The sequence below is a fragment of the Otolemur garnettii genome, unplaced genomic scaffold (genome assembly GCF_000181295.1).
Source record: "Otolemur garnettii isolate 467f Iridium unplaced genomic scaffold, OtoGar3 scaffold00017, whole genome shotgun sequence".
In the NCBI taxonomy this organism is placed as follows: Eukaryota; Metazoa; Chordata; class Mammalia; order Primates; family Galagidae; genus Otolemur; species Otolemur garnettii.
This window is the reverse complement of record NW_003852412.1, coordinates 17,020,268-17,041,515: the sequence shown is the minus strand read 5'-3', so window position 1 is coordinate 17,041,515 and position 21,248 is coordinate 17,020,268. Positions and strand designations below refer to the sequence as shown.

At 34.8% G+C, this 21,248-nt stretch overlaps 1 protein-coding gene across 1 annotated transcript in view; it reads right to left on the bottom strand.

Annotated features, from left to right (window-relative positions):
- Window positions 1-21,248, bottom strand: part of XRCC4 (X-ray repair cross complementing 4) — a 260,516-nt gene that overhangs the window by 147,826 nt on the left and 91,442 nt on the right. The window contains exon 4 of the mRNA XM_012802756.2: window positions 1,836-2,002. Within this exon, the coding sequence (XP_012658210.1) occupies window positions 1,836-2,002 (167 nt within the window). The remainder of the gene's footprint in view (window positions 1-1,835; window positions 2,003-21,248) is intronic.

The window sequence follows — 21,248 nt, the reverse complement described above, 5'->3', positions numbered from 1 at the left end:
AAAAAAAAAAAAAAAAAAGAAAAAAAAAAGAAAGAAAGAAACCTGGCAGGATGATAATAAGGCAGGTGAAGGGTACAAGAGTGTGCTTTTGATCAAACAGGATTATCTCCGGCCACAATAAGACACAAGCACTTTCTGGATAGTTTAGAAATAGCAAATCAAGCATCTGTGAATCCCGTACTCCACGTGCCCCTCACATACACTGTTTCACAGCACAGGGTGCATTTGTTCCACTGTCTCCTCTTCGTTCCCTGCTGCTTTCAATTCCATGGGAGTGGTGTTGAATACTGATGAGATAATACCTCTTTCAACCTCTGGCAGACATTTTAAAGCAATTTGTTCAAGTACCAAGTACCCAGTCTGCATTTTTGTAGGCAATTTGTGGATCAAATTTCCTATCATCCTGAGGGTATTTTGAGTTCTAAATATAATGGCTTATCACGACTACAGCACATCTTCTTTAATTTGATTTATTTCATATACAAAATAGAAAAATACACCCAAATTACAGATATCACTCTAAAACAATGCTTTGTAGCACAGATATTTATACTGATTCATATTAAAATGAATTATTTTTTGCATGATTTTCTAATGTTTACGTAGTTTCGATTTGGTCTCATTATATTTTTATATAAAGCTAGATATATATAATTAGAGATAAAAATTAATTAGAGCTAAAAGACAAGAATGTAAATACTTTACCACAATAACTGAGGCCAAATACAACCAGTTGTTAGAAATTTAATTTTACATGTTTTACACTAATAAATATAATAAAAAAGTACAGAAGAATAATTTCTCTCAGTCAGCCTTATTTTAACATGCATATATTGACAATGGTAAAACCTTCACTATTTTTCATGTACTCCCCCATATATTAATACTTTGTAATGTCCATATAGAACAAGCACAACGGTTGCTCTAAAAGGACTTTAAGTATTTAGGATAAGAGTTTCTATACCACAGAGCTATTTGCTTGAATGAAAGATTTTAAAATCTACTAGATGTACTGAATGCAATAATAATTATTATCATTATTACACGTATTCCACATAATTTTTCCAGACATTGCTCTCTGTCTGTATACATATATACACACATACGTATAAACATGTACATGTTATACAGATACATCTATATTTATTTACTTCAAACATCTTTTACATAATAAAGTAATGCAGGTTACACACTGGGGGCAGCCTAGACTATTATTTAGTTGAAAAGGGTTTTTAATTAAAAAAAATTACCTTTTTCTTCATCTTTTAAAAGGTAAGAAGCAAACCCAGGAAAATAAAAGGACTTCAACTGTCTTATCCAGGAACCACAATTGCTTCATCTTTTACAAATGCTCCTTGCATGAATTTTTAATCAATCAAGAGAAATAAGCTTCTATTAGGAGTCCAAAAGCATTTCATTTGAATATTTGCTATTCATTGATTTCTAATAAGGAATCAAGTATGCTAACTTATATTTCATGTCTCTTTTTTATTCATTATTAATCCTATAATTCGAGCTTAATTAATCCTATAAATATCCACAACCTAAATTTTTAACTAATATTAGTGGGTTCTGATCCTTAATGCCCAATTACTCTTTATCACTTTTAAGTTTGTTGGGGCCACCACATTACTAATGACATCAGAATGTTAATTATAATAGTGAATAAAAATTTGGTTTAAGCATATTAAATAAAGGACTAATTTATAATAGGTTTTTATTTTAAATATGTGCTAATCTGCACAAATTATAAATTAACAAATGAATAATGTAAAAACTACAGCAATATCAGGAAAGCTCCGCATTGTTAGAACGCAGGCGCATTGTGTACACACCGTCCTTGAACGTCATTCCAATCTCTCAGGAGCCTTTCATTTTCTTTCTGCAGGTGCTCGTTTTTGGCTTGACTTTCTGCGATGGTGTCCAGGCAGTAACAAATAAGTTCTCTAATGACCTCAGCTGGGCTTGCAACTTTCTCGAGGTTGAAGGAAACAAGTCTGAACTAAAACGAAAGGAAAACATGGTTAGCTTTGGCATATTATCAAGATCCAGAAGTCTAGTTATAAATATACATAATTTCTCTGAAGGGAGAAGTGTAATTTTTAAAACAGTGCATACACCAGACACAGATGCAGTGACCAAAAAATAAGAACTGGGTTACTCCATAAAGTTTCTTATGAAAGTTTGCCATATAAATCAACATATAGCCACAGAATAATATTTACAAGTGGTAAGTCCTTGTCCCACCCCAGCAGGAAAGGAAGTAGCATAAGTACCATATAAGCATACTACCATCTGGTTGCTCAAGACTAGTTTTAAGTACCTCTGCTCAGAACAAAAAAAGGCATTATATATGAGCATTTTTAACTCTAATTTCTGCTAATACAAATGGTAAAATGAAATATTTGACAGGTAACTTATTAAAGAAAGATCTAAAACTTTCATAATAACTAAGTGAAAGGTAGTCTTAGGAAACTGATAACCACATGGAATTATTCCTTTATCTAAAGACTGTAATTTATTATTATAAATTGCCAGTAATAAACATAAGTGCCAACCTTGAGTACTTTTATGTAAAAGTAAGACTCTTTAAAAATATCTTAATTTCTCTATTAGGTGGCACTATAAAATAATAGTATAAAATAGTTATAGTTATAGAATATGAAGGCTGACAAGGATGCTGGAACACATGATTCGTGATAATTATAATTATCCTGATATTAAAATTAGAATTATTATAATAGATAATAAAAATTATTATAATATAGCTACCATGTCTTGTGACTGAAATGTAACTCAAGCATAGCACAAATATAAACTCATCTAATTCTCACTATAAAGTACTATTATTATATCCAAATTATAGATTAATAAACCGAGGTTCAGAGTAGTCATCCAACCTTCTGAAGAGACAAAGTCAAAATCGTACTATGCTATGTTATTACTCTGTTTCCTGAGATAAGAAGGTCTCCTAACTGTTAGTAAGGGTAAGAATTAGGTTGAGAGTCTACATATAATTCTGAAGAAATATTCTGGTAACTTTGAATAAGTAGCAAAAATGTAAAACTGACAGGTTGTTCTGTTGTTGTTGTTTGCTTGCTTTGGGTTTTTATTTTTTTGCTTTACGGGTCACAAATTTCAATTATTCCATTTACCTAATAAGAACATTTTCCAAAGTATTATTTTTTTCTACATAAATTGGATTTAATTTTGACCAAAGTATATTACTTAAACATTAATTTTTAATTCAACTTGTTAATATGTTATTTAGGATATTGCATCCTCATTTATAAGTTAAATATGTTTGCAATTTCCCTTTATAATAATATATTTTTTCCAATTTTAATATCAGGTGTATCCAGATGAAATAGAATGATTTTGGAGTATAAATTGAGAAGTATTTAACGGTGGCTGAGGATTTTCAGACAAATCCTTATCAGGCAATTTATAAATAAAACTAGAAGTCAATAAAGTGGAAATCCACTGTAGCACTTTACAAATCATTTCAGTTAATTCCTTTAATTTAGGATCATTTGAATACATAACCCAAGTAAGTAAATTTTTCTGGGTGAAATATATTTGCTAATTTACCCTGCCAAAGGCTGAAAGGCTGACCGTTGCTAGGCTGAGAAATATTTATTTGTATCAACTTAAAATGTGAGGGAAAACAATATTTATATTATTTGATATCATAGGCACATTTTAGAATACCTTAGAGGATTAAATATTACTATTATAGCCACAAAAAAATGGCATATGTAGTTGCAAATATATGGGGTTTTTTTTGGTTTTTGGGGTTTTTTTTTTTTTTGGTTTTTGGCCGAGGCTGGGTTTGAACCCACCACCTCTGGCATATGGGGCCGACGCCCTACTCCTTGACCCACAGGCGCCGCCTGATATATGTATTTTTAATTGAAACCCAAGGAGGCCATAATTTCTGCTTAATCTTGTTTTATCTCACCTCTTCCTGTCCCTTAACAAAAGGAAAACCAGTTAAAGAAAAATATTAAGGATATTAATATTTATTTCTATGGGTATACCCACTTGTATTAGACTCATATATTTGCCCTAAATTAAACAATTTATGAAATATTTAACAAATAAGACTTGAAAAATTACAAAAAAATTTCAATTCAAATTATGTCACTCTTGATTTATTTATTTTTCCTACACTTAGAATCAAACAGCCAAAAGTATCTGCAGTTTCCTCATATAATGAAATACAAACTCATTTAACAAACATGTAAGTTTAAAGTTTTATCTATGTAAAAAAATAAATAAATGGAAAGTAAATTTGAACATTTACCTTTTGAAGTTTTTCTCAGTATAAACACTCACAAAGTTAAAGGCAAAGGTCACCTATAGAATATTACTTTTTCAAGTTGATACAGAGGAGGAGAAAAATTGAGCCTATTTTATTTTTAGACAACAGATTACACTATCAACAAACCATGAACCCACAGTGATTTCGTATTCTCTCATTATCACGATTGCCAAACAGCTTTGACAAAGAAGGACATTTTTAGAAAGAAAGAGTTTTCCATCACTTGAAAGTTTCAAAATGTCAAGTGGATAAAGAATTCATACCACACCTTGATCCTGAAAAAGTAATCACTAAAATATAAACACAGAGATAAACACAAGTCCAGCCCTCTACACTTTTAGATGCCAAAGAAAGGAGTAATTCTAAATCACTAATAACAACTTCTTTCAAAATATAACTCAAACACATTTATTCAAAATTCCAAAAGAAAATTCTCAAAACTTTTTTTTTTAGCTATTAATTACAAAATAAAATATCATTTTTTTCTATAGAGTAGGCAGTTCCTTTTTGGTATCTTTTTTCCTAATTATTTTCATCAGTTTCTGGTCCTTTAATAAATAAATTACATGTGTCTAGAAACTCAATCCAAGAAAAGGATTTTATTTGAAATGCTCTGATTATTTTTTTTTCTTTGTTTACTTCTCGCTCCCACTTCGAGAGAGTGATTCTGCTGGTCCTCTGCCTCTGAACACAGGCTTCGAGGCACAATAGGAAGCCTCTTTCACCTTCACTGCTACTCCCCCAGCTGTCCCCACTGTCACAGAAGCAAAGGACTGCAGGGACTCCATGCCTGCACACACTGGACTTCGAGAAGAGCCTCCCATCAGGCCTAACGAAATAAGGAGCAGAACATATTTCTGGGCTCTACTTCTACATCCACCCCATCCTCACGCTGTCCCTCAACAGAACAAAAGTGGCAAATGAAGTATCATTTTTTAAGCCAGAAAATTCACACAAAGCTATACAGTAATAGCTATTAATTTTTTACTCTAGTTTCTTGTGGGGCCATTAGCACAGCTGTTCTTTGTTTATTAGTTCTGCCATTTTAAAATAATCTACAATATAAAACCATGACCTCAAATGGGAAAGCAGAGTCAGAAACCAGAAATTAAAGACGTTTTGAGAGCATGCCTCCTCAGTTAAGACCTGGCCCCCAAAATGTTTCTTTCTGTAATCAATTCTCAATCTTACTAAGAAGTCAAAGTACAAAACCTTGTGCCAAGTACACTATTCAGTCTATAATCTTCTACAATTTTAAACTATGCCTTTATTTTTCTATGTAAAAAAGCTGAGAACAATAAACTCCTTAAATAATAACAGTAATTATAGTGAGTTGCACTAACTGACTCTTAGTGGTTATCACTCCATCTGGTAAAACAAATAATTGTAGCATTTCCAATTTAATCAGCATTTAAAATGATCAATTTCAGAAAACTCTCCCCTTTTCTTAGGCCAGGGCGTTATTTAACCTGGATGCCCGTCCACCTGTCAATCTTCAAGTCCACGATTAAATGCTACCTCCTCTTCCCACCACCTCAGGCCCAGGCGACGTTCTCTCACTTACTTAGCTTACACTGGCCTCTCTCAGTCTCATATAATTTATCAGTCACCTCAGCCTGCTTATGTGTTTCTCTGGTTGTTTCAGAAACACAGTCTTGGCCTTTAGATTTCAAGCTTTTGTTATCAAAGGTCATAGTTTGAATTTCTTACCCAGCATCCAAAGTATCTCACAGGACTCTGGACACATACGCATGTAATAGGTGTTTGATAAAGATGCAACAACTTTTTTATTTGAATGATCCTAATTAAGGAGGAAATGTAAAACTATAATGGGGTAAGTAAAGAATTTGGACAGTGATTCTGTGACTACCAGTTACCACATGTCTGGTGTATTTTACTGATTACTATAACTGAAAAAGGGCCATTCTAAGCATTTCTGGGAATAGAAGTATTGTCAAGGTATGACTTGATATCCTGCTTTGTATACATCAACTAAAGAGCTTGAGTTTTGATACATTATCACAGTAGACTAAATAACCTTGCAGAATTAATCTCCATTCCTGTCTTGGGAACTGAGATGTGCAAACAAGCAGGAAAGAGGAGGAATAAAGATACCTTAATGTTATTAGCAGGCAATAATGGTCAGACAGGATCTCATTTTTTTAAATAAGTACCTTTAAATTTATTGATATCAAAGTTTATTTGTATCTAAATATTTGTACAATGTTAAAATCAAACCTTATCCATTACAGTTTTCAATGCAGAATATTTTGCCTATTGTAGACACATATCTAGTTACATATACATAGTTGTGATAATATATAGTAGTAAAATTACAGCAATATAAAAAATCACTCAAATCACATTTAAAAAAGGAGTCTAAACTGCCTTACCTTGCCCTAGTTATACCTTCAACTATCTAAATATTTTGAATCAATCATATGTCCACTAAGATCTTTTTGTACCATGAACTCTCTAGAGACTTTTTGAAATTTTCAGTTACATGCAAATAAAGAAAATTATACATGAACCTCCTAAAGCTGCAGTGACTTATCAGTTGATAACTGGTCATATTTATCATATAAGTAGCCAGACCAGAAAGGATACTGGTAAGGACCCCTTGTAAAGAGGTTAAACACAAAAACAAAAACATCCAGGCAAGGTGGTTTACGCCTATAATCCTATCACTTTGAGAGGCTGATTGGAAGAATCACTTAAGGCTAGGAGTTTGAGATTAGCCTGAGTAAGGATGGTAGACCCCATCTCTGGAAAAAAAAAAAAAAAATTAGCCAGGCATGGTGGTGTGTGTTTGCAGACCCAGCTACTGGGATCAATCGAGCCCAGGAGTTTTAGGTTACAATAAGCAATAATGAGGCCACTGCACTTCTTTATCGCAGGCAACAAAACCTTGTACTTCTTTTTTTTTTTTTTTGGTAGAGACAGAGTCTCATTTTATCACCCTCGGTAGAGTGCTGTGGGGTCACAGCTCACAGTAACCTCCATGTCCTGGGCTTAGCCGATTCTCTTGTCTCAGCCTCCCGAGTAGCAAAACCTTGTACTTTTGTGACTACTAATTTCGCATTTCCAATTTTCTTGCCCAAATTTCTTAGAGCTAATAATAAGGCATAAACATCTTAAGGTGTTTGTATAACAAAAATAAAATAAAATATACAGTGTTATTTATTTATTTCTTGTTATTTCAAAATATTAATTAAGGGTGTACAAGTATTTGTAACATGAATAGTTAAATAACGTTTAAGTCAGGGCTTTGGTATGCCCATCACCAGAACAGCATTCATTGTATCAAATAGGTCAGTTTTTATCCCGCACCCGCCTTCCCACTTTGCCCCTAGCTCCTTGTTCATGTCTCATGTCCTTTTTATTGCTTTGTGCCCCTGTGTAAACATCTGTTAACTCCCACTTATCAGTAAGAACATACGGTGTTTATTTTTCCATTCTTAAGATACTTCATTTAGGAGAATGCTCTCCAATTCTAACCAAGTTGCTTCAAATGACATTATTTTATTCATTTTTATGGCTGAGTAGTATTCCATGGTACACATACATATCACATTTTCTTTATCCACTAAAGAATTCAAGAGCATGCAAACTGACCCCACATTTTTGCAACTGTTAATTGTGCAATAAACATTCAAGTACAGGTGACTTTTTGATAAAATGACTTCATTTCCTTTGGGTAGATACCCAGTAGTGGGATTGCTGGATCCAATGTAGGGGTACATTGATTTCTTTAAGGAATCTCCATACTGTTTCCCATAAAGGTTACACCAATTTGCAGCCCCACCAACATGATGTAAGTGTTCCTTTCTCTCTACATGCATGCCAGCATTTGTCATTTTTTGACTTTTTAACAACAGTCATTCTGACAGGGGGAAGGTGGTATTTCACTGTAGTTTTAATTTGCATTTCCCTGATGATTAGTGATGTTGAGCATTTCTTCATGTGTTTACTGGCCATTTGTCTATCATCTTTCAATAAACTTCTGTTCATGTCTTTGGTCCACTTTTCGATGAGGTTGTTTTTTTCTTACGGATTTCAATCTCCATAGGTTCAAAATATCAGTCCTTTGTCAGAGGTACACTCTGCTAATATTTTTCCCCTTCTATTGATTATTTCTTTTGCTGTGCTTTTTAACTTAATGAAGTTCCATTTATTTTTAATGTTGCTTTATTTGCCTTTCAGGTCTTTGTCATAAATTCTTTGCCTAGGCTGATATCTAAAAGAGTTTTCCTATATTTTCTTCAAGAACTTTTATGGTTACATACCTTACAATAAGTTTTAATCCATCTTCAATTAATTTTTGTATGTGGTGAGATACAGGGTCCTAGTTCATCCTTCTGCATGTGGCTATCCAATTTTCCTAGCATCATTTATTGAATAGGATTTTATTATCCTAGAGAATATTGGGTTTGCTTTGTAAAGATGAATTGGTTATAAGAAGATGGTTTTATATCTGGTATTTCTATTTTGTTTCATTGGCCTATGTCTCTACTTTCCTGAAACTGAATGACAAAGGGAACACAAGTTTTCAAGTATCTCCGAGATACATAAAAAGCCGCCATAAGGAGAAAGTTCATAGCCTTAAATACCTATATCAGAAAACAAAAGAAAGACTACAAATTACCAACCTAATGTCACATCTCAAGGAATTAGAAAAAGAACAAACCAAAGTCAGCAGAAGAAAAGAAATAACAAAGTTCAGTCCATAACTAAACAAAATGGAAACTAAAAAAATACAAAGGAGGAATGAAACACAAAGTTAGTTTTTTGAAAATATAAAGAAAACCAGTAGACCACTAGCCAGATGAATCAGAAACAGAAGAGCAATAACTTCAATAATCTCAACCAGAGGCAGCGCCCATAGCTCAGTGGGTAGGGTGCCAGCCACATACACCAAGGCTGGCAGGTTTGAACACGGCTTGGGCCAGCTAAAACAACAAGGACAACTGTAACAACAACAACAACAAAATAGCTGGGCATTGTGGCAGGTGCCTATAGTCCCAGCTACTTCAGAGGCTGAGGCAAGAGAATCACTCAAGCCCAAGAGTTTGAGGTTACTGTGAGCTGTGACGCCACTGCCCTCTACCAAGGGTGACACAGTTAGTGAGACTCTGTCTCAAATAAATAAATAAATAAAATAATAATCTCAATCAGAAATGAAAAAGAACTAATCATTACACCTGATACCACAGAAATGCAAAATGTCATTCATGAATACTATGAAATCTCTCAGCAAACAAACTAGAAAGTCTAGAGGAAATATGTAAATTATCGGAAACACACAACCTCCCTAACCTAAATAAGGAAGAAACAGAAACTGAACAGACAAATAATGAGCAGAGAGATTGAAGGAGTAATTAAAAAGAAATCCTAACCAAAACAAAAAAAGAAAAAGGTAAGAAAAAAAATGTGGTGGAACAATCACTTTACAGGTGAATTCTTCCAGATACTACTAAGAACTGGTACCTATCCTACAGAACAATTCCATAACATCAAGAAGGAGGAAATCCTCCCTAACTCATTCTATGAAACCAGTATCATCCTGACACCAAAGCCAGGAAAACACAAAACAACAAAGAAAACTATAAACCAATATCCCTGCAAAAATCGTCAACAAAATACTGGTAAATTGAACTCAACAGCCCATCAAAAAGATAATCCACAATGATCAAATGTGTTTCATCCCAGGGATGCAGAGATGGTTTAATATACACAAATCAATAAACATGATTCATCACATTATTCGAAACAAGAACAAAGACCATATGATCATATTAACAGATGCAGAAGAAAAAGTATTCAGTATGGAGAATCCAATATCCTTTAATGATTAAAACTCTGAACAAACTAGGCATAGAAGGAACACATCCCCAAATCATAAAAGTCATGTATGACAAACCCACAACCAACATCGTACTGAATAGGGAAAAGCTGAAAGCATTCCTCCTACAAACCAGAAAAAGATAAGGGTGCTCATTGTAACCACTTCTATTCAACATAATACTGGAAGTCCCAGCCAGAGCAATCGGGCAGGAGAAAGAAATAAAAGGGCACCACATCGGGCATGGGAGGTCAAACAATCCCTGCTGATAATATGATCTTATATCTAGAAAACCCTAAAGACTCCACCAAAACACTCTTGGAATTGAAAAATAAATTCAGCAAAGTCTCAACTTAGAAAATTAATGTGTGAAAATCAGCAGCATTTTTATTACTTAGTAACAGTTAAGCTGAGAGTCAAACCAAAGACTCACTACCACTCACAACAGCTACAAAGAAAATAAAATACTTACTAATATACTTCACCAAGATGGTGAAAGATCTGTACAAGGAGAGCTACAAAACACTGATGTAAGAACTTACAGATGACACAAGAAATGGCAAAACAGCCCCTGCTTGGTACCATCAACATCGTTAAAATGTCCCCTCTGCCCAAAGTCATTTATAGATTCAATGCAATATCCGTAAAAATACCAGGAATATTACAGAGGTTAGAAAAAATAAACCTAAACTTCACTTGGAACCAAGAGTCCAAATAGCCAAAGCAATCTTAAGTAAAAAGAACACATCTGGAGGCATCACATTAGCCGACTCCAAATTATACTACAAGACTTTGTGCATGTTAGATCTTACGGGTTGTTAAAATCAAAATGCAATATTTTAAATGTGAAGTTTGCTGAATTACATTTATAGTGCTAAAAATTAGCATTTTAAAGACATGTTATATGCTTTAATATTTTAAGTATCATCTAAGATATCTAATTTAAGCCTTCATAATTACAAAAATCACAGTGAGAATCAAAGAATCCTTAAGAGGAAAAAACCTAAAAGTCTAAGTGGTAAAAAATCTCAGAAGTTACTTTACTTGGAAGGACTATAAATATTCACTCCATTACAGTCTTAAAATAGAGATGATGAGTCTTTTGGTTCACAGAAAATATAGTGACATCTAGGGGATATATCTTAGCCTAACTAGATGCTATAATTAATAATGGAAAATTACACTAATTAACTCAAACAACTTCAAGGCTTTTCTTATAAAAACTGGATTTAGACAGGAAGAATGCAGAGTTACCTTTTGGTATTAGGCATTGATTTTCTTGGATTCAGTGATAGAGATTTCATCATACATACCTAGTCACACCTTGTCATCACTCAGGTGCTAAATTATAATGATTTCTGGAATGATCCCTTGACCCTATTCTCATTTTATTCTACTGGGTTTTATATGGTTATACATAATCACAGCTTTCATTATTAAATATAAGCTGAAAACTATCAAATTTAGGTAGGGCCTATCCCAAGCTCCAGACCTATATACACATTTAACTCCTTTTTGGATTGGTGCCACTAGGACATCCTATATGGACCTCAAATTTCAAATGCCCGTGAGAACTCACTGTCCATCCCCTTCACTCACAATAAGCTAGCCCCTCCCTGTAACTTCTACCAGACATTCATCATTTACTCAGTTATACTTGTGTGGTCTGGTGACTAAGATTAGAGGCTATCATAGAATCACAGTATTTACTATTTTCTTTTCTTGTACTGCACTGAAAACTGCAACGGAACAGGAGCTACATACTCCTCATATTTGTAGCCCCATTCTGAACATAGCCAACTAGGATGTATTCTTTCATCATCAGACTTTTTGAGCATGTACTATGTTCTATGAATAAGAAAGAAATTACATCTATTCTCCTGGAGCTTGTATTTTAGTGGAGGGAGGTGATGATGCATAACGATCAAATGGTAATTTTGGATAAATTTATGTGGAATGAAGAAAATAAAATGGGTGATGTGATAGTGAATAAAAGGTAGGGCCACTTGATATATAGATAACAGGGAACAATTCTGTGCTAAATAGGTGACATTGAGACAAATACTCAAAGGATGAAAAGGTGATAGCTACGGGATGATCTGGAATTCAGACAGAAGTAAAAATGCCCAGAATGAAGAGTTCTAGGAATAAAAGGCCAGTGTAACACAAGAAAAATTGAGAGGAAGCACAGAGGAGATGAGATTGGAAAGGTAGATGGGGGCCTAGAGCATGTAGGACTTTGTGGCCAACAGTAGGAAGATCAAAATTTAAACATTCTAGAATACTCCAAACAGTTATAAAATACATGGCAATAGTGTAGGTATTGACAAATAATTATATGAAATCATTATATTTATAAATGTTTATTATGTCCTTTCTCCACTGCAAACATAAGCTACATGCTCATACAAAGAGTTCAAAAAATGTCAACTAAGTGAATGACTACTTTGTCATAAATGCTACAAGTATGTCTCTGGTTTGGCAACATTACTTGAGGAGCATTTATGTTTTAAAGTAGTTAAATCTAAAAACAGTTTCCTTTCAAGGTCTTTGTCTATGAGGGCAAGTAACTATCTACCCACATTTTTACTTTTTAAATTCCTTTCTCCAAACACATATAGCTAATGTTCTCTCTGCCATTATTTAGGTATCTATTCTCTCCCTACTGATATAAAATACCAGTATTATTAGAAATTAAATACTGATCTATTACTCAAATATGTTCTTGAGTTTCCTAGTCAGTCTCATTAATTTGTATCCCTTTACCAGTAGCAACTTTATGTATTATTATTAAATTCCATCTCATCATTCCTTTTCCAAAATTTCATTATCTAGTTTTGCCAAGAATATCCCATGAAATTTTGACTATGAATTTCAGACAAATCCAAAATAAAAATAAAGAAAACATCCACTAAAAAAAAAAAATACTGGTTTCACAGGTGTATACAAATCTCCAACTCATTAAGTTGTGCATATTAAATATGTGCAGCTTTTTGAAATCTTTTATAAATGCTGGGAATGTGGTTTGGAGATACATACATTTTCAAATTATTTTGAAAGGAATTAACTTACTTCCAATATGAATTACAAAGTAACACTGATTTTCCTCCACTCAGGATCCTTATGTTTTTCATCTAATCAAGAGTTCCTTTTATGTACTTTGGTTAAATTTCCCATGGCTTATTTTTGATCCAAACACCCTATACTGCAGCTAACACTACTAAATCATCTGTGGGTAGAAATATAAATGCATCTACTCAGTCTTTCTTGTTGTTAATTTTTGATCCCTTTATAATGTCAAAATAATCGTATGGTTTATGGGAACCTTAGAAACCTCTATATAAGAATCCCAACATTGACATCTGTTTGTACTGAGGCCCTGAAAAAGTAACTATAACCTCTGCAGGAGAGGTTATCTATCTAAAGACTGCTTATAAAGGACTGTGCAAATGGGCCACAACAGGAATAATACCAAAGAGCACAAAAAAACTACACTCTCGAGTCAGTTTAAATTTGATCTGCCTTTTTAAAATGGTTGATTACTTTAACACAGTAGCATTCCAGAGTGCCTATGACAGGAAAATCTCACTAGGGCTGGGACCACTGTTTGCTGTTGCATGGATTCTGTTGCTCACGGAAACAGTGAGTAAGCAAACACTGTACAAAAGATATAATATAATAAAAGATCATGCCATGTATGGGATACTTAGGAAATATAACCTAATAGGATTTAGTATGGAATATCATAAACTTTTTATTTCTGAATTTAAACCAGTTTACCCCATTTGGTAACAGATAGGTTTCTCATAGCATTCTCTAGGAAAATTAAACTAAAACAGTTCAATCTTCCATAGTCTGACTATTAAATTCTGATTCTTTCCCATTTAAAAATGTCAGATATTTAGGCCAATCTCCATCCTATCACCACCAAAGAAAAACACTGAATTATATTTATTTGAGGGAATAGCGTGATTGGTTAAAAGGCATTATACTGACAGATAACTTCTGGAAACCAAAAGGTACCCAGGTACAACGTAGTAGCATCTTCACAGCTCACTGCCACTACAAACTCCTGGCCTTGAGCCACCTTCCTACTGCACCCTTCTAAGTATCTGGGACTACAGGTGTGTGCTGTATACACTCTACTAATTTTTCCTTTTTTTTATAGAGAAAAAGTGTTCCTCTTGACTCTCAGGCGATCCTCCTACTTTGGCCTCCAAGAGTGCTAAGATTACAGGCATGAGCACCACGCCCAGACAAGAAACAAAAAGACACATTCAGACAAGAACCTATTGGAGAATATGTTCCAAGAGTCTAAGAGAAGAAACCAAGAAAAGGGAAGACATGTATCATAGTCTGTTCAGGCTGTGATACCTAAAAGCTTAAGACGGGTGATTTATAAGTAACAGAACATACTGCTCTACAGCTCTAGCGGCTGTGAAGTCCAAGATCAAGGCACCGGTACCTGTGTCTCGTGAGGGCCTATTCCTCATGGATGGCATTTTCTTGCTGCGTCCTCACACAGTAAAAAAGAAAGGGTCTAAGAGGCTTCCTCAGAACTCTTCTGTAGCAGCACTGTTCAACAGAGTGTGGCCCACATGACCCTAATCACCTCCTGAAGGTCTCATCTTGTGATAACATTGAACATTAAGTTTCAACATCTGAATTTGGGCAGGGACACAAACATTTAGAGCACAGCAACAGGCAGTCAAAAAAAAAACCCCAAAAAACAAAAAAAACAAAAAACATGGAGTTCAGTATGCTAGAGAGAAAAATAGAAACATTAAAGTAGTAATGAAGGAATTTATATATATTACCTTATTTCTTTTGTTCCCCTTCATCTTTTCCCTGTATTAGTTTATTTAAGAATTTCTAGGATAGTTAATATTGCAATTTAGACTTTAGGGTAAATAATATTTAAGTGTTTGGTGGGGGGGGGTATTTTCCTTAAATTAGAAAATAAATTAATATACCAAATATACAGACTTGGATACCAAATAATTTTTGGGGATGAACATGAGAGCATCTTCATTTGATGGAGAATACTGGCATCTTTTTAGGTAGAAGCAGTAAGCTGTTAGCACTGTTTCATGTGGAAGTCCAGCTGCACATGGAGGGGCCTGGGTATAGAGCAGCTGCCCACTGAGCAGCATCTCTCAGTCCACACCACGCCTTCTGCACTCTGCTCACAGATGTCATTCTGGCTCCCCCTTCAATTTGGGTAATAGGACACACTAGAGCAGCAGTTCTCAACCTGAGGGTCACGACCCCTTTTTAACAATGGAAATACATTGCGGCATTAGGAAGGTTGAGAACCACTGCACTAGGGGGAGTTTGAAGGGTAGGATGAGGAAATAAGAGGTTTTCTTCCTGATTTTTTTTGGGGGGGTGAGTTGTTTTCAATTTTTTTTTCCAGTATTATCGGCATTACTCGAGCAGTCACGTTTCCTTTCCAATTGCCACCTGCTTTGGCATTCCCAGACTTGCCACGCTGCAAACCTCAGAGACACCAATCTGCAGCACTGCTCTTCAGTAATCCTCACCACAGCTCTGCAGGCACCTTCCTGTATTTCTGGCAGTCCCTTCCTAAGTTTGAACTCCGCAGGATACTAGTCTGGGATCACAGGCTCTGGTGATGCCAATGTCTTTGCTTTCGTTCCCATTGCTTTGGTGTGGCAGCCTCTTTCTGCAATCATTAACTATTCCCCTTTGGCTATTTCAGTTCTCCTTATAATTTCCTACATTAAATCCCCTATGTTCAAGTACCTACTGTGGTTTACAGTTTGAACTTTGTTTAATACAAATAGTAAAAAGAGATCTCACAAAACAGCTGTACAGATAGATGATTTAAGAAGCTACATTCCAAAATAAGGAGGACAGGAAATTCCACAGAAATGAGTCACATACATGAGAAGGATCTGATGCACTATATAACATGACTAAGGACTGAGAGTACAGTAGTAAATCTGTCAGAGAATCTGGGGGCAAATTTGAGATAGATACATAAAAAATGATATTTATTAAAAAAAAAAAAAAACCTCTAGAAGTTTTACAAGAAAGGAAATGTAATCATAGTACTCTCTATGTTTATAATGTTGTTAACACTCAAAGAGTCATAATAATCAAATACTTAAGCCAAGCGCAGTGGCTCACACCTATAATCCTAGCACTGTGGGAGGCCAAGGCAGGTGGATTGCCTGAGCTCACGAGTTTGAAACCAGCCTGACAGAACAACCCTGTCTCTAAAAATAGCTGAGCACTGTGGCAGGTGCCTATAGTCCCAGCTACTTGGGAGGTGGAGGCAAGAGAACTGCTTAAGCCCAAGAGTTTGAGGTTGCGGTGAGCTGTGACACCACAGCACTCTACCAAGGACAACAAAGTGAGACTTTATCTCAAAAAATAAAATACTTAATATTTGTATAACTAAAAATTAAGCTATAAAAATACTGGGAAGTTAAGGGAAAACTGAAAGGTATGTGTTCCTTGGAAGGGGTGATGAATTAAGAAAGCTAATTACTTATCTTCCATAATAAAAGGTATTAGATAATATCTGAAACTGAAAAAAAAAAAACAAGAAAAGAGGAAAACAAGATAGCTATTTGGAAACTTAGAGGTAAATAAGCATTGGCAAAAACAAACAAAAAAAAATGAAAGTAGAATCAGAGACTGGAGAATGGGTATAAAGAGAACTGCTATTTTTTCATTGTAAGATTTCTACAAACTATGATTTTTAAAATTCCTATACATACATAACTTAGATAACATAAAAATTAAAAGAAAACAAAAACAAATAGTGCTCGAGATAAGGTGACCTAGTTCTACTTTTAGGTTATTTGCTCTTGCTACAGAACATTCATTGTTGATGTAGTAATATCAAAAATGGCTATAAAGTATCCTTTTATAGTCTGATAACACAATTCATCCATATTCCAGACAGGAACAACCTTCTCAAAAAGCTAGTGCCATCCAGCCAAATATCAGCTAGAAGAACTTGTAAATATTAATTACCCCCAAAGCAAAATTATTTTTGACTAACACCTTATAACATCCTAATGGGCAATAGTGAAAAAATGCTATTCAACAGGTCACTCTTGTAATTACCAAGAATATAAAGGTAAGTCACAACTGAAATCAGTAAGAACATTTTTGAGATTCTGCTAAAGTGGAAAACATTACTTGAGAACTATCTCTGGATACCGAAGTTTAGGCCTAGTTCAGAAAACTCACATGAGAACCTGAGCCAGTGACATTTTCCATAAACACAGTCCTAGCTCAACACTGTCATTTCATAGACTTGGATTTCCTCTGAATCTTAACTCCAATGTTCCTGACTCTGGCTATAACATTTTATCTCCATATCTTTCTGGTTCTCTGGCATCTATTACAATATTCTCTCTGATACTATGGCCATTTGGTTTTTGAAGTCCATTTCTACCTAAAAAGCCGAGTTTCTCTATATAATCAAGATTCCATGAATCCTTCTCCATCCACATGCCTACAAACCCTTTTTAATTCAGATCAATATAAACATCCTGGATTTTGCTTTATTCTTCTGCCTTATCTCCCAATCTGTTCCACTACCAATTTCTGTCCTTTGTATAGCCTAAATAGTTCTCATATCAGTTCCCCTTATTTCTGTCTGAATTACTCTTGTCTTAGTTCCAATCCCCAAAACCTGTCATTTAGATTGATGTGACCACTTTCCAACTAGGCTCCCTGCCACTTCTGGTCTACCAGAGTTATCTTTCAAAATGTAAATCTGATCATGTCAATCCTAGAGTAAGATTCTAAAGGCTTCCAAGGTAAGGCTCTTCATGTTCAGCATCTGCTTACCTCTCAAGCTTGAGCTCCCACAAATTCTCACTTTAAGGCCCATGATTCACTTTTCTGAAATATGTGTAGTTCTCTATTCCCACCCCAATTGTTGTGTTCTCTTTTCTCATGCTTTTGTACAATCCTAAAATAATCTGCTTCCTGCATACTTAAGCCACATTACTCTGACCCTTTCAGTATTTCTTTCATTCTGGAATTTCAATTGGTCTCAATATACAGAAAAGCCACATGCAGGAATAGCGCTGTAATTGCTACATAATATATTGTTCATTTTGTTGCTCAAAACCCTTCATGTAGTGAGACTCATGATCACCATCTTTTAGAGACACAAAAGCAACTAAAAAAGGTTTGGGGTTATTTATGAACAAACTGCTAATGTTACAGGCTTTACTACTTAATAGAGCTTGAGAACAATGTAATCAGTTGTCCTTTACATGGGTATTAAAAGGTCATAATAAAGATTCATACTAATACTAAAGCTTTTCTGAAACAGTTTCTTCCGTATTTCTTGGCCGTACTTTTTTGGTTTTAAATTCACTGCCTTTGTAAACATTATATCTGTTTTTACTGAAACCTATCTCAAAGGCTGTTTCAAAACAAAGGAGCAATAATGAATTTATAGATAAGGTAGAAAATAGCACATGTAACATTTAAACCCTTATTTTTGAAAGAACATTTAAAATCTGATCATAGCCACAGGAAATGGGTGGTGGTGGTTGGGACGGGTAACTTGCCATTTTAAATTTTTCTTATGTCTAGCAGTTAACATCACCTCAATTAAATTATATTTTAATCCTTTGTTAATATTAATAAATATAATTTTGAACATTTTTTGTCTAGTAACTAAATTATGGTGTAAATTCATTATCCTTAGTATCAAGAATCATTTCCCAGTGTTTTATACACCTATTTTCCCTTAAAATTACTTGTAAATACTATGTGTAGGTACCTTTGCAAATTAGCCCAAGACAGGAAGACAGAATGTTATAAAACACGTCCCTAGAATGTAAGTATCACATAAGCTCATCTTTCTTCTTGGGAAAGTTGAGATGAGTCTTCCACAACCCTAACCCTGTACTACCTATCCTAACGCTTTGCTTTATTTTTCTCTTAACACTTTTGATCAACTAAAATTACCTTGACTATTTTTAAAATTTATGTATGTTCTGCCTTACTAAATTAAAATCTATCCACAATTAAAAAGTCCCAGGAAAGATGTTTAACTTCTTTGTCAATGTATCCCCAGCAGCCAAAAAGTATTTGTTGGTTGAATAAAAGAGTGAATGAATGCTTATGTAAAAACCCTTCATCAAAGATCTATATTTAGTATAGATTACAACTTACACTAATCATGATAGCACAGAATAAAAGGAGCTGTAACTGTCAGGATTCACCTCATGTGCACAATGCAAGGGTGTACAGCAAGCCCCCTGGGTGAGGGGTTCTTTTACAACTGGAAATTTACCTTGGAAGTGAGAAAAATGTAACCTAAAAATGTGTACCCTCATATTAATTCAAAATTAAAAAAAAATTCAAAGTATGTAAGTAGCCAGAAAAAAAGGTTAAAATTTTGCAGTGCTAAAATTACTGTTTGGAATGAAATAACGTCATTACTGCATGAAATACCAAGTGTTTTGTGGTAACTAGGTAAATAATTCATATTGCATAGAATAGCACCTTGTTGTTAGCAAATATTAAAACCAGAAACACATTTTAAGTCCAAAAGAAATCAACTGTTTTGGCATACTACAGCTCCACTGCTGGTTTTTTATGATGCAATTTCAAATGAGAACACTTATCCATTGCCAAAAACATGTTCAAATGGTATAGCAGTTATTATATTTTGACAATTTAGTAATCACAACTCATTCAGTGGAGTACTAAAGGATGAATCGCTAAAACTAAACAACCAGTGGGAGGATGGGTGCCATTCTGAGAAAACGGTATAGACTAAGATACCCAGATACATGGAAAGTCACATCCAGGGGGAAAAAAGATATACAATTATTATTTGGTGAAATATTTTAAAAGATAATTTTTCTTTGTGTGACCAAAAAAGATCAAAGGTTTATGTTCAACTACTAGAAATGCTCTGACATTTACAAGCATTATTATCATAAGGGAAAAAGACATTCCTCTTAATAAACCAGTTCAGCTAATTATAGCATATAGGTTCTTTTAAAAAAAAAAATGACTTAATTTTATAAATCGGTCTTTGGTTGTAAATTGAAGAAGAGGCCATGATGTCTGGTGTGCCTGTCACATACAGAGCTAGCCCTTTTTTAGAAAGGTAGCTCAGATAGGTTTATTTAATATTTAAACTGGGTAAGTAAACATCTATAAACTCATGGTAGGCTTTACAAATTCATGCTTTAAGTAAATTTAAATTTGCTCCTCAGGTGTGGCTAACTGGATTAACACACAAGACAAAGAAAAGCACGGAAGGACTGAGTCTGAGGATGACTGACAGTTTCTGAGACTTTAACCTCTTCCCAAAGGGACTCGGTAAACTAAAGCCAGCCATCCTCAGGTTCCTTGTCCCCTCAGAATTACCAAGCCAGGGTGATTTTAAGCAAAGAAATACAAGGCGGTTGCCACTGCCAGGTGTTCCCAACTGGACAGGGCTCACACTCCGGTTTACTGGTTCACTGAGTATCAGTCTCATGGGAAGGGGAAGCCAGGTATGACTGGGGGTCAAAAGTGGCTATTATAGTCCATTCTGTACACTCCCCTCACCCAACATACTTTGATTTATATGGTTTATATTTTGAATGCACTTCCAACTTCAAAGGTCCTCTGTATAGGAAATCTGGCCCACTTGATTCTACAATCAAGACTTCCTAAAGTTGGATATCTGGTCTAGCTACCTCAAAAGCAATTTCCTTTAGCAATGTCCTGTCCCTGTGTGGGAACACTGTTTAGCATTAAAAAGACTTATAAAGAAATAGCCATGACATAGTAGACATAGTATAAGAAGTGTTGGCTTGGTGCCTGTGGCTCAAGCGACTAAGGCGCCAGCCATATACACCTGAGCTGGCGGGTTTGAATTCAGCCCAGGCCAGCCAAACAATAATGATGGCTGCAACAAAAAATAGCCAGGCGTTGTGGTGGGTGCTGCCTATAGTCCCAGCTACTTAGGAGACGGAGACAGAAGAACTTGAGCCCAGGAGTTGGAGTTTGCTGTGAGCTGAGATGACACAGCATTCTACCCAGGGCAACAGCTTGAGGCTCTGTCTCAAAAAAAAAAAA